The 13,656-nt window shown below is 33.7% G+C and overlaps 3 protein-coding genes across 3 annotated transcripts; 2 read left to right on the forward strand and 1 right to left on the reverse strand.

The window, feature by feature from the left end:
* Nucleotides 1-1,702: 1,702 nt before the first annotated feature.
* On the reverse strand, nt 1,703-4,929 carry LOC123916540 (putative methyltransferase At1g22800, mitochondrial). Its single transcript, XM_045968013.1, has 10 exons — nt 4,590-4,929; nt 4,423-4,501; nt 4,201-4,345; nt 4,047-4,116; nt 3,814-3,878; nt 3,648-3,726; nt 2,929-3,016; nt 2,523-2,587; nt 2,296-2,385; nt 1,703-2,084 (listed from the first exon to the last, which is right to left on the reverse strand). The coding sequence occupies exons 1-10, from the start codon at nt 4,788-4,790 to the stop codon at nt 1,971-1,973; spliced, it is 996 nt and encodes a 331-aa protein (XP_045823969.1). The 5' UTR covers nt 4,791-4,929; the 3' UTR covers nt 1,703-1,970.
* A 364-nt stretch (nt 4,930-5,293) lies between these two features.
* LOC123917430 lies at nt 5,294-10,318 on the forward strand. Its single transcript, XM_045969135.1, has 10 exons — nt 5,294-5,556; nt 5,642-5,680; nt 6,102-6,225; nt 6,448-6,509; nt 6,995-7,062; nt 7,901-7,950; nt 8,138-8,207; nt 8,834-8,957; nt 9,511-9,627; nt 10,045-10,318. The coding sequence occupies exons 1-10, from the start codon at nt 5,359-5,361 to the stop codon at nt 10,141-10,143; spliced, it is 951 nt and encodes a 316-aa protein (XP_045825091.1). The 5' UTR covers nt 5,294-5,358; the 3' UTR covers nt 10,144-10,318.
* An 893-nt stretch (nt 10,319-11,211) lies between these two features.
* Nucleotides 11,212-12,587, forward strand: LOC123918724 (glucuronoxylan 4-O-methyltransferase 3-like). Its single transcript, XM_045970854.1, has one exon. It carries the CDS (start codon nt 11,563-11,565, stop codon nt 12,460-12,462), a length of 900 nt encoding a protein of 299 aa, XP_045826810.1. The 5' UTR covers nt 11,212-11,562; the 3' UTR covers nt 12,463-12,587.
* The last annotated feature ends 1,069 nt before the right edge of the window (nt 12,588-13,656 follow it).

Genomic DNA, 13,656 nt, shown 5'->3' on the forward strand with positions numbered 1-13,656 from the left:
CTTTTGCAATGATTTAAACTGAATGGTGAGTCCTTGCACGTTGATGGAGATTATGAGTTAGATTATACTTAGTGACAAATTTCACGTTGATGGAGATTGGAATTATGTTTAGCGAAAAATCTGTTGTGGCATGTTTTTAGAGAGTGAAGTTGTTACAGCATCATGTTACTTGTTCAACGAGCTTCCATGTGTGCAAGTCAGGTGTTGAAGATGATTGGCATACGTTTATTGCTTGTGAAACAGTCCGCGGGTGTTGGTCCAATGCAGGCCTGGTGCGTGTGTTGATGCCAAGGCTGAACAAGTTTGATAATGTAGCAGAATTTTTTCTGGATATATGCAGAATTGAGTGTAGAGAGGTAGCAGGTCGCATTGTAGGTGTAGCAGATTTAGCATGCTAGCAACCAATGATCTGGTATGGAATGGTAATAGAATTAACTCAAATATTGCTAGATTGCAAGCATTTAATTCCTGGCAGCAGTGGCACGGTCTGAACCAGGTGCAGCAGAGGCGAAATGAAACGGTTTAGCATCAAATTAGTTCAGGATAGGAGAAGCCTAATCATGGATGACTCAAATGTAACTTGGATGCGGGTTTCATGCACAAGAGGGTATCACTTCCTTTGGGCGTCATGTTACAAATAATAATATGGTAATTTTGTGATGGCACAAACAAGTTGGAAGAAAGTGAATACGTCAACTATTGAAGGCGAGTCTATCGCGTTACTTAAAGAAATCCGGTTGGCCAACATGAAAATTTCTCATCCCACTACCCACTTTCTCACCACACCCCTGGAAATTCCATTTTTGCCCTTGGTCAAAAAATTCGGAATGCGTTTTCCGAATTTTTTTAGTTCAAATTTGGAAAAAATTCGGAAAACACATTCCGAAGTTGTTTTTGAAGGCAAAAAAAATTCGGAAAACGCATTCCGAATTTTTTTACCAGGGGCAAAAATGGAATTTTCAGGGGTGTGGTGAGAAAGTGGGTAGGTGGGATGAGACAACATGGAATGGGAGAATGTGATTTTTGAAAGTGATTCACAAGTTCTAGTAGACTCAATTTATTCCAACTCTAGAGGTCCTTCCGAGTTTAGCAATATTGTTTCTAGCATTATTTTTAATTTGTCTTTACATTGTAGCTTTGAGGTGAAGTTTATTAGGCGTCAAACAAATATAATTGTCCATACTCTTGTAAGGACTGTCATTTATTGGACTAATCATCCTATTATTGAGTTTATTCCTTGTATTGAGTACTTATTGATTAATAATATGAGTTAAGTTGTTGTTTGTCTAAAAAATTGGATGGTAGTGTATCCCAAACAAATTTTATGTAGAGAAAATATTAATTATGTGTATCAAAAGAAACATTTTACAATTAGATGTTCTATGCCTAAAAAGAGTTAGATGAGCCAAAACAAAATTAAATATTCTAATAATATGGATTTTTGTATAAGCTAGTAACTTTTTTGACGGCTTGTATAAGCTATATATTTTCATTTAAATTCAACAAAACTCATAGACCTGGTTGTTACTATCCAAGATTTGAACCATAGACCTCCTTCTCAAATTCATTCAGTTCAGATGTCCCAACTCAGCTACTTGAGCTATTTAACCAATCCTAATGAAGAGTACTCGTGGATTTAATGATCTTGATACATAAATTAAACATAGCACTAATGAGAATTAAGTGAAAGGAAGAAATCAACTTTGGTTTCCAAATTGCATTTGAATATCCTTGAATGAAACAGTAGCTGGTCCTCTTCGTTTCGCTTTTTATTGAGACAAATGTTCCTCCCAACCCGTCAATAATGATCGTATCGTTTATCATTAGTAGTACATTATGATTTCGAACCTCAGAAACCTAGTGTTGAATGGCTCAAAGTGAAAGTCATATGCTTTTAATGTTAATGGCCTTGATACATAAATTAAAACTTAAATGCCACAGGTGAGAATAAAATGAAAGGAAAAAAAAAGTTAACTCTGGTTGCCAAACTGAGTCTGAATATCCTTGAAAGAAACAGTAGCAGATCCTCTTCGTTTTGGTTTCTGTTGAGAAGAATGTTCCTTCCACCCCGTCATGTATATAACCTATTTAAACATAATAATGACCATATTGATCATAATTAGTAGTACATTATTATATCAACGGGTTCAAGAAGAAAATTGTAACTACATGTAAAAGAGGACATAGCTATATAACCATATTATGAAGTAAAATATGCACGAAACTGACGAACATAAACATGTGAAGTTTGAGCATGGACCAAGAATTATTTCCTTGTACTTCTATTTTGATTACCTGGAAGGTTGCAGGTACAGTGCCATCTTCTGAAGCAAACATTGAATCATAAATAGCTGCTGTTGCTAAGGCTGTGTCCCTCTTCAGCATCTATTTCATTTATGCACAACTTTTTTTCAAGATGAGATGAAACAACATCCAAGGTTCCCCATTTGATAAAATGAAATTCTATTTAACATCTATTGCACCCATTGCAATAGAAAAAAGAAAGAAGAAAAAAACTTTACCGTGTTCATTTGGGAAAGTGCATTTGTTTCACCCATTGCACGAAGATGTTCTATAAGCTCAAGGGCTGTACTAAAGAGAGATAAGAACAACCATTACAAAAATGAACCACTTAAGAACAACCGGTACAAAAATGAATCACAAGAGTAAGAAGGTTATTGAAGACGCGTACATTATAAAGAACATGTAACAACTTGAATGAATGTTATTATAACTTATTATAAAGCCACCTTTATTTACTATACGCCCATTTTAGTTAGCAATAAACATTGCCTTTATTAACTTCGTATTTGGACATCAACTAAGAAAGAATCTCAGTAGCCAATGTTTAAGGAGAACTCACAACTTGATTAATTTATGCCATGCATTTAGAATATTTCAATTTCAGAACCAAGTGGAAAACCTTACCACTTTCATATTTAACTGTATACTCGTCAACATCCACACCTGGAAGGTTGAATCCTGCCCTAGTCAAAAGATTCCCAGCATCTCGAACCTAATGGGACAAAAGGTGTTTTCAGTTCCAGCTTCACTTTTTTACTTGTAAGAAATAAACTCTTGTTTATAAAGCATTAAAGTTAAATCTAGCCAAATTAACCAAAAGATCATAAAGAGGTATGCTAGAAAGACTAATGTTACCACGGCAGATATGTGACAAACAAACTTATGAGAAATGATATTTTGACAGAAATTTGACACATCAATCCCCGGAGCTAATTAAGCGCATCGGTTTCTACTAGACACCCAAAAAAGTCCCCCTAAAGATGACTATGGTATCCCCGTAAATTCCCCTCAACCAATGTAAGATAACAACCTCAGAAAAATCAGCTAAGAAAATGGTAGAACAGAATTATATAACCTATGGAAATGACAAACAAAATAACTGTGTAACCGACCTTCACTAGTTAACATCCCCTGTTCACACATCATTAGCTGGTTTATTTTTCTACTTATACTAGATTTCCTCATGTAAACTCTTCAAGTGCGGGGATTAGTATTATTATGGATCAGGGGTCTAACAGAACCTTATTATTCTATATGAATGAAACACCATTACATAATTAATATTCATTCAACATGCTAATGACCTTAACTAACAAGTAAATAAGTTTTGCAATAATGCATACCTGTGCTAAAGGTGAAATTCGAGGACTGATCCCTCCCTCACGCTCCATTTGTGCTACAGTACAAGCTATTCTTAGTTCCCTGATAGCAGCAAAATGTTATAAAAATGGTGGAGACATATATTGGTGTTGGAAATAAAGGTGTAAAAATATAAGAAGAGTCAGTGACTTTAAGGTTTCTCCTCCGAGGATAGCTGCTAAAAATAGGCCATCAGGCTTCAATGCCAACATAGACTGTGAAAGATGAAAAAATGACATTATAATAAGTGAAATATTTGTAGCATGATTTAGTGGTGTTTTTGAGATAGTAAGAAGAAACAGTGAAAGTGAAATAGAAATGAAGCCTTATAATAAGCAACATGATGTATCTGTGTGTGTGTCTGTATAAGAAAGTAAGTTTACTTGTATCATTGCTCCTGGCAGATCATTTGTCCAGTGTAGCCCCAAGCAACTAATAACCAAATCCACAGAGCTGGGAATGATACATGTATGTAATATTAAATCAATAAATATGAAATGCAAAGTATATAATTAAATAGAAAGCTAACTCCCACACTTTTCTTTGATAGGCAAGAATTCTTCGTCACCAACTACAAACATTGTCTCGGTGTTATCGGGGTTGTTGGATGCATGGTAATCATTTTGACAACGCTGTACCATGTCATAAGATGCATCCATGACAATAAGCTTTTGTATGGCATCTGCAATCAATCAATCAATCAATTTTCATATTATAATGTGACGCTACTGAAATGAATGTTAGTTATTTAGTTAGTACCTCGGGTGCGAAGAGAGCGAGTGATGGCTTGTAATGAGCCTCCCAAACATAAAGCAGAGGGAAAAGTCTTCTTAACATCCTAAATAGATCATAAATTGAAATTGATATTGAAATTGAGAAGTAGTAGTAATTAGAAAAATAGTTAGTTAGTTAGGATGGATACCTACCTGTAAGCGATCTAATAGATTATCAGCAACGGTGTGAAGTAAAGGATCGTTTTGGGGCATTAACCATGCGGCACGGTCACGCTGATTGCGTTTCAGTTGCCGATCGAAGATGTTCACTTTAGAGGTTGTTGAGAACGGCGAAGAAGAAGAAGAAGAAGAAGAGGAACTGCGAAAGAGGGAGAATAGTGTTCTTCTCATCATTTCCACTTTCTTTCGAGACTACTCCAATCGAGAATCACTCTTCACTTCCAATATCTCATCTCGTCTCATCTGCTTCGCCTCCTTCAACTCTTTTCTTCACTTTCATTTTCTATTCTCAATTTTTTTATGTTTATTACTCTTTTTTTTCTTTTTGTTTGTGAATTCATTTTTTATTAGTTTAATCATAAAAATATATATTTTTTTCAATAGTTTAATGACTATTTAAAATTAGAGTTTTTTTTTTTTTTCTATCAAAAAAAAAAATTAGAGTTTTTTTTTCTCCTTAATTTAGTTGACAGACACATTGTATTATACATGTAGAGCCGGCTTTGAAATTCGAACACTCCACTTCTCTTAAAAAAAAAGTTGAGAATTTTTACTTTTGTACTATGAACTAGTCTAGTCTACAGTGACATTAGGAAATCTACTTGAGTGAAGATATTAAGTGGATTAAAAAAAAACACTCTTTGGCCTTTATATTTATTTATTTTAAAAAAAGTAATAATATCCGACATAGTGTAGGCCACTTCCGCATGTAAGTTGAGAAGAAAAAGGAAGGAGAACGAACATGATGTCGTTCCAATGCTCTTACTCCTCCTCTTCAGTTCACCACCAGTACTCTATTATCAGCTGCATAACCCCAATAATTCCCACTCTCAAACTCAATAACAGATTCAAAATTCATGCAAAATCAAATTCAGATGCTGCACAATCCACTTCAACCTCCTTTCTCTCCTTTCTCTGTCCCTTGCTCAAGCTTTTCTCTGTAACTTTTCTAAACTATCTCTATGTTACATTTATTTATTATATTCTTAATGTTTCTCATCTTATGCCTCTCTCTGCCTTGCCAGGGAGGAGATCCTTCTCGACAACGTAATTTCGCTTTAGAGGTGACCTCACCTCACCTCACCTCACCTCACCTCACCCTTTTACTAAATAATTCAATTTAGTTTTGGTCCCTTTATTTTCTCTCATTCATCATTTTCATTCAAATCCCACCATTTTGCTCAAACAAAATGGTATTCATTCAGACCCTTTGCAAATCAACCCGACCCTTACCCTTGAGGTATTCATTCAACAATGTTTCGCAAACAAAATGTTATTCTTGTATTTGGGACAAAAATCCTGAATGAAGCAAAATACAGGGACCAAAATTGTAGTGTAGTATCTAATTGAGGGACCAAAATAGAGGGACCAAGTACCTTTTTTTATATGATAAAATGTTCTTTTGTCCCTGCGATAGAGTTGTGCGCTTTGTCAAATTGACTAATCTTTTTGAGTTTTCATGGTGATGATGATTCATGATGATAGCTAGCAACATCTTCCTTGGCCAGCACATCAAGGTTTGCATGGGGAACAAAATCCGTAGTTGAGAATGCAGCTAGTAAAGAGATAGATTCAAATCCTCCTCTTAGTTTACAGCTTTTTGAATTTGGTATGTTTTTTAGCATAAGCATCAGGCTTGATCTCACTGTTGATAATGCTATACCTTGATACAAAAAGTTTCTTTCTTTTACCAGTCCTACAACTAAACCTTTATTCAACTTAACATTTTCTCAACCTTTTATATTATTGTGGTTTTCACTACTGTTATTTATTAATCATAAAAGTTTGTAATTGTCCCTTATTTAAAATCTTTCAAACTATTTGTCAACAGAGGCATGCCCATTTTGTAGAAGGGTACGAGAGGCAATGACTGAACTAGATCTTTCTGTAGAGGTTAGCTGCAGATTCACCACATTCAATGTCTTTATTGTTCTTTTGAGTGAGTTTTGTCTTCACATTGAGGCACTATTATTCATTGCCATCATAACAGGCTCCATGGTTTTGGGATCTTTGTCTACAACAGTTGAATCTAGTGTGTTAGCTTTTCAACATTTAATCCTTATGCTATCAAGTATGAAACACTGACTCTGACATGGATACCAAACACGGCACTGGCACGTTCACATCAGTAATAACTTGAGAAAATAGAAGTAATTGAATGTAACCACACGTGTCAGTGTCGTGTCGATATCCGAGATTGGACACACCTTCAATCTGAAGTACACCAACTCCTATCGGACCGCTGCTATTCAAATGAATTTCAAGATAATTTGATTTAATGTCTTATGTCATACTTATCAATGACATGAGAATTGATTTATGGTGACTTCTTTCTATCAGTTCCCCTAATATATTAACACTGTTGGTGTTATCAATAGGTTTATCCTTGTCCTAAGGGTTCTGTAAGACACAGAGAGGTGGTCAGAAAAACTGGTGGCAAAGAGATGTATGCTGTTCTTCATGATATTTTTTGTTTCTTTTTATCTATTGAGTGTTGCTGATTTTATTACAGTATTATTCATGATTGTTGTAAATCAAAAGCTGTTTTTTTTAGGATAGTCTGTTAGGAACCAAAAACAAATTCTGAGTTTCCTGAGAGATGAGAAAAAAGGTAAAGGGAAAAGAGGAAGAATACTTCTGCAGTGTTTATTAACGAGAATCTCTTCTTCCAAGAGTACTCTGAGATGGAATATAAAGGAGTTATCACTCTATTGTTTGGATATTTTATGTTAGAATGGAGAAAAATACTTGCTTCATCCCATTCCCTGCAAATTGAAGGGGGTAAAAAGTGGGATGCTTGATGAAATGAGATGAAATGCACTCCACCATGTTCCATTCTATTTCAAGTTTCAACCTATTTTAACAAATCAAACAATGGAATCTACTTTGATTCCGTTCCATCCCATACTGCCAATCTAACTTAACCGAACCCTTTCCTATAGTTAAGCTAATACTAAGTTTTCAAATTGTAACAAATCAGTGTGTCTCCTATTTTACCCTCTCGTCCAATTTAAGCTAGTTCCCTACATTTAACACTAACCACCCAAAAATAACCATTCTAACTAACTCTCTGGCCATACAAGTATCTCAGCTCATTTATTTTATATTATGTTGATTGATCATGGTAAAACAAGTTCAATAGAACTTACATGTTGATTTCCATTACATTTTTGTTGCGTATTTGCATTTTCAACATATTCATTACTCGTTGATAAATTTGATGTTTTCATTATCTTTAAAAATATTTTGTTTGTTTAAAATATGTCACTATGTTGTTTTTGTAGGTTTCCTTTTCTCATTGATCAAAATAGCGGCGTTTCTATGTATGAAAGTGGTAAGAAAGGAAGCTTTCTCATTCTTTCTCCAAATTCATAGTTGTTAGTTAGTTTCGATTCATTCATCTCAATGGCTTATTATTCTTCTTCTCCCCTCCACATTTTCTTACCTAAGTTTCCAATTATGTTCCTGTGTCAGTTATGTTTGTAAATGATTTTGTGTATTTTCTTGGTTTCTTGCTGTAGGGGATATTGTAAAATACTTGTTCGAGAGATATGGAGAAGGTAGAAGTCCATCATTGGGGCTTCTAGAGAGGTATAGAATGTAAATCTTTTTTTTTTTGAATGAGTACATAAAATATTATTAATAACATTTTAGGGGAGGAAAACTGAGTTCAATATTCACCACACAAATTTGCTGCATTTATAGGTTAGGAGGGATTATAATATTTATTGGTATATTTGTTTGAAAGCATATTAGCCTTCAACTAAGTTGCGTAACATGCCTTTGACATAAGCATGCCTTTGACATAAGCAGTATATTCCTCATCTTAGGCAACATAAGTGATGATTGTGAATATTGTGTGTTGAAAATGTCTCATAATTTACCGATAAGTGGGCAGGCCACTCGAGCAGGACTGCATCCCTAGCTTATAAACACAAGTTGTATTTTGTAAACCCTAAGCTTGTATTTTGTCTCTAACTACTTCGAAGTTAGAGACGTAGACACGATTGACCGAACTCTGTGATCAAATATTGTATGTTCTCTGTGCTTTTTTCCGTATCTTTATACTTTTGAACTGGGTTGTTGTTCTAACATTGTGACAAAGAGATGATGAACCATTACCAAACACTGTCTATCCTGAGCGTTACTGCATGTTTCATGGTTTTCATCCATATATATGTTTGACTTATTTGCGCTTAATAACCATTCATGTGCAGCACTATTTTCACGGGATGGATGCCTACACTTCTACGAGCAGGTAGAGGAATGACATTGTGGGAACGTTCTAGGGTTGACCTTCCTCCTAGAAAGCTGGAGCTTTTCTCATACGAAAATAACCCGGTACGATAATACTTTTATGTCTCCAATTTGTGGAGGAAATGCAAAAATGCAGAGGACTGTGTCTGTGTCTGTCTAGTTGTGCTGTGAGAAAAGTTGCTTTTGAATGAATGTGAAGTGGGTTAAGTTTAGATATGTTCACGTAAAAGTGGGTGAAAAAATAAATTTGAGAGTAAAAATCACATTTGGAGTTAAAAACTACAAATCTTAGCTTCAAGTTAAAATCAACTCTATTGGCAAAATTAATTCTAAACAAATCACCGAAACATGTCAAAATCGATTTTATGTGTCTCAAATCACTTTTGTATCCCCCTACCGTGAAACCAAACACACATCTATCTTGTCAACCTTGATGGAAAAAGACATTCATATAATGTGCTCAAGTCATGCATTTGATTTCTAACAAGGGTTAATATGTAGGATCAGAAATGTTTTGCTATAATTGTCATGTTTTGAACTTGTGATTTAGCAGTCTTTATGTACAATCAAATATCTCTCTCTCACTTTGATGTTGGGTATATTTTTTGTTCTAACTTTATACATTTCAATTTTCTAGAACGCTCGAATTGTGCGTGAGGCCTTATGCGAGTTGGAACTTCCTTACATTCTTCAAAATGTAGGAGAAGGATCCCGCCGAATGAAGTTACTCTTGGAGGCCTCTGGATCAAAAGAGGTAAGAATTTTATTAGCTTATAAGTTTATCCTAAAAAAATTGCTTCTGGGTTTAATTGAAATCAAATTTCTATGCTTCTAGATCTTTTGGTTATTTGTCTACAATTTGAAGTTCTGGAATTGTTTTGCTGCCATATATCACACTATATTTGTAGTTGTACTGAACTAGGCACCATTTTCTCAAGGACAATTTGGCGTAGTAAAAAGAAAATGCAAGGTTATATTCGATTGGAAAATACATTCAAATGTAAAGTGAACTGCTCATTTTAGAAGAGCTAAAAAAGTAGATAACCGGTTATGTCGAATAATGTTCCGAATAATAATTGAATATCTTGCTAGTCTTTTTCTAATATTTCCTGGTCATGTTGTAATTTATCAATTTAAACCCTAAGATGAATATGATAATTGTCCTCTGCAGGTTCCTTACTTTGTTGATCACAACACTGGATTTCAATCTGGGGACTACAAGATGATCTTACCTTATTTGTTTGAAACCTATTCATCGGCTAATTTATAATTTCCACATTCTACAAATGAAAAACTTTTGTGCTTTCAAGTCATTACAAAGCCTGTTTAATGTTGTATTATTATGTGATAAACAAAATCACAGGTACATGTAATAGAAAAATTGTAAATAATTTCCTATACAAAAAGGTTAAGTCGAATAACTTTTTATTTGGAGTTGTGACCAAGCAAGCTTCTCTTGACATTGTTTTCTAGATATTCGGGAAGATTTTTTTTGCCATTTGGAGTGGTTAGACCTCTTGTTTAGTGGCTGTATTGTGCCAAAAAGAAGGAAAATTAACACAACTTTGGTTATGAGCATCTGCAGAACTCTGTTCAACCTATTTTGTGTGTGTTTGGTATGTACATATAGTATAATGTCCTACCAAACTAAGTTCACGAGAATATCACGGACTGAGCTAAGGTCACGGGAACATCACAGACATGCACTTTAATCCTTTATTACTATTATTTGATTCTTGATGTCCAACTAAACATAATAATTTTATAAGCACTCAAATCAAATATAATGTATCTCAATTTCTTGTCAATAAAAAAACAAAGCTTAGTAGCTTTCTGGTCATAATCATATGGGGCCAAAATTGTTTCCTTCATATTTAATTAATATATTTTCCATTATGTCACATAATAAAATCATTTCTGGTTGGCACCTTACCTGCTTCTTTTCTTCCTTTTGTAGTCATCCCCTCCGTTACAACGTGTCACTATTGGTACATATTATAGTTTAAACTTTAAATATACAAATTTTTAATTATTTGACATAGAAGACTATGTCTATACTCCTATAACATGGTAATTAAAGTTCAAATTTTGGCTAAAAGAAGTATTTAAATAAATGTTCAACACGTCTTAAATAGATTATCTCTACTAAAAAGATCTTTATAGAAAAACAATTACAACCAAGTGTTGAATAAGATAACTTTAATTAGAGTCAAACATTTTTAATAATGGTATCCAAAAAAAACATTTTTAATAATTCCATATTTATAATTAATTTATTGTATAAAAAATCTTTACAACTAATCTAATCTTTATATATACAGTTAACAGTTATACACCATGACATGACTCCTCCATAATCTCCAATCCATTCAAACACCAAATGTTAGGTGTTCTGTTCTCTACCAAATAATTCCTTTAGTTGGTGCAATCCAATTATCCAAATAATATTTGACACCTCAAAAATCAATATCATCAATCCTTTGTCATCAACTTCTGAATCTTACACATATTCTATTCCCTTTCACTTTACTCTCAAGCAAATTCACATCTCCAATTTCCAACAAACACCTCTCTCACAACACACATAAAATCTTCAAAATCAAACTCATTTCATCTATCTACACCACACCCTTAACACTTGAGATTCAAAAACAAACACAGATTATTTTTTTCTTCTATCAAAAAAAACATGAGATCCAAAACACAACTCTCATGCAATCTTAAACTAGTCATAATCTCTCTAGTGTTTCTCTTTTTCTTCATCATGCTATTCAAATCATCAACATTCTCATTTTCTCAACCACCCACAACTACCTCAAACACCAACGACCTCTCAATAATTTCATCACAAGAAACAGAAAAAACAACAAAATTACCAGATTGCCCTTCACTCCCTTTAACACCAACATGCACAAAAAATCCTCCATCATTAGCCAGTGCATTAATCCATTATGCAACCACAAATATCACACCACAACAAACAATTAAAGAGATTTCAGTCTCAGCCAAAATTCTTCAAAAAAAATCACCTTGCAACTTTTTAGTTTTTGGATTAGGCCATGATAGTTTAATGTGGACATCATTAAACTACGGTGGCCGGACCGTTTTCCTCGAAGAAGACAAATCATGGATCGAACAAATTCAAACAAAGTTCCCGAGTTTAGAATCACACCATGTTGTGTATGATACAAAAGTGCATCAAAGTGATGAACTAATGAGAAGTGGAATGGAACAAGAGGATTGCAAAAAAGTTAGTGACCCAAGATTTTCAAAATGTGAATTAGCACATAAAGGTTTTCCAAGTGAAGTTTATGATATTGAATGGGATGTGATCATGGTGGATGCGCCAACAGGGTACTTCGAGGGTGCGCCGGGGAGGATGAGTGCGATTTACACGGCAGGTTTGATTGCTAGGAACAGAGAAAATGGTGACACTGATGTGTTTGTTCATGATGTTGATAGAAAAATTGAGGATAAATTTTCAAAGACTTTTCTTTGTGAAGGTTATTTGGTGGAACAAGAAGGAAGGATTAGGCACTTCAATATACCAAGTCATAGGGCTCGTTTGGGTAGACCATTTTGTCCATGAAATTTATTTGTTATCATTTTTTTACTCAAACATTCTGCTATATTAGTTTAAAATCATATATGTCTTTGCTTTTTGGGATACATGTTATATGAATAAATTTAAAGATTTTTTATTTGCTAATAGAATTTAAAGACTTTTGTCCCGTCAACTTTAGTTCAGAGTATATATATATCAAGCTGTGGTTTGAATCCTTAATAAAGAATTTTGCTATTGAGATAATGAGATAAAGAGTTGTTTTATTGGAAGGGCAAACCAATTATTAAATTCATTTTGTGTATAAGGGTTTTTTTTTTTTTTTTTGGGTACAATGTAGTATATATATATATATAAGTGTATTTTTTCTTTTGCTTAAGGTATATAAGTGTATTTAATATTGAGTTTTTATAATCGAAGGTCAATCGATAGTCTTAATAAGAAATATATTTCAAAAGAGTAATATATGTATCTAAAATTATTTGAAGGTCAATCAATAGCATTAATAAGAAATATATTTTTAAAAAATAATTAATATATTTAAAATTTGTATAGAGTTTTACAGGGACAAACAAATTTTCTAAAAAGCCTTATAGAGAGAGAGTTTCATATAGGGTGTGTTTAGTAAGTCCAATAAGCTAGCTTATTGAACTAGCTTATAAGTTTGTTTGAAAAAAATAAAAGTGTTTGGTAAAAAGCTTTTCTCACGAGCTTATAGCTTTTTTTGAGATGCTATTTCAAGTAGCGTTTGAGCTTATAACTTATAACTTTTTACAGTTTTTTCCATTTCCATGAGTTTTATGGGATTGGTTTTCAAACAACAAAAGTCAATATACTAGTTATTTTGGAAATTATCGTGAATCATAACACTTTATGAAATATTTTTTATTTGTATTCACAAACTTACTTTCTCAACAATACTTACGATGACCAAGGATATTGAGCACTATGAGTATACTCTCAACATGAAACAATTTACATCGGTTGAAAAATCTTCATGGAGATTGGATCAAGCTTAACAGTGATGGAGCATACAAGGATTCAATAAACATTGCAGGTTGTGGTGATTTTTTTCGAGACTCATATGGTCGATGGCTAAAAGGGTATACACAAAGGATTGGAGATTGTGATGACCTTCATGCTGAAATGTGGAAAATGTATACATATATGGAAATGGCGAGAAGACAAGGGTATACACATCTTACAGTGGAAAGTGACTCC

Source organism: Trifolium pratense, linkage group LG3 (genome assembly GCF_020283565.1).
Source record: "Trifolium pratense cultivar HEN17-A07 linkage group LG3, ARS_RC_1.1, whole genome shotgun sequence".
Classification (NCBI taxonomy): Eukaryota; Viridiplantae; Streptophyta; class Magnoliopsida; order Fabales; family Fabaceae; genus Trifolium; species Trifolium pratense.

What these genes read in the sequence shown, in the direction of transcription:
- LOC123917430 (XM_045969135.1), top strand. Translation starts at nt 5,359, where the DNA reads ATGATGTCGTTCCAATGCTCTTACTCCTCCTCTTCAGTTCACCACCAG. An exon ending in CCTTGCTCAAGCTTTTCTCT is followed by an intron (nt 5,557 to 5,641) that starts GTAACTTTTCTA and finishes CTGCCTTGCCAG; the next exon opens with GGAGGAGATCCTTCTCGACA. An exon ending in TCTCATACGAAAATAACCCG is followed by an intron (nt 8,958 to 9,510) that starts GTACGATAATAC and finishes TCAATTTTCTAG; the next exon opens with AACGCTCGAATTGTGCGTGA.
- LOC123916540 (XM_045968013.1), bottom strand. Translation starts at nt 4,790, where the DNA reads ATGATGAGAAGAACACTATTCTCCCTCTTTCGCAGTTCCTCTTCTTCT. An exon ending in TCGCTCTCTTCGCACCCGAG is followed by an intron (nt 4,346 to 4,422) that starts GTACTAACTAAA and finishes GATTGATTGCAG; the next exon opens with ATGCCATACAAAAGCTTATT. An exon ending in CACTTTCCCAAATGAACACG is followed by an intron (nt 2,386 to 2,522) that starts GTAAAGTTTTTT and finishes TAAATGAAATAG; the next exon opens with ATGCTGAAGAGGGACACAGC.
- LOC123918724 (XM_045970854.1), top strand. Translation starts at nt 11,563, where the DNA reads ATGAGATCCAAAACACAACTCTCATGCAATCTTAAACTAGTCATAATC.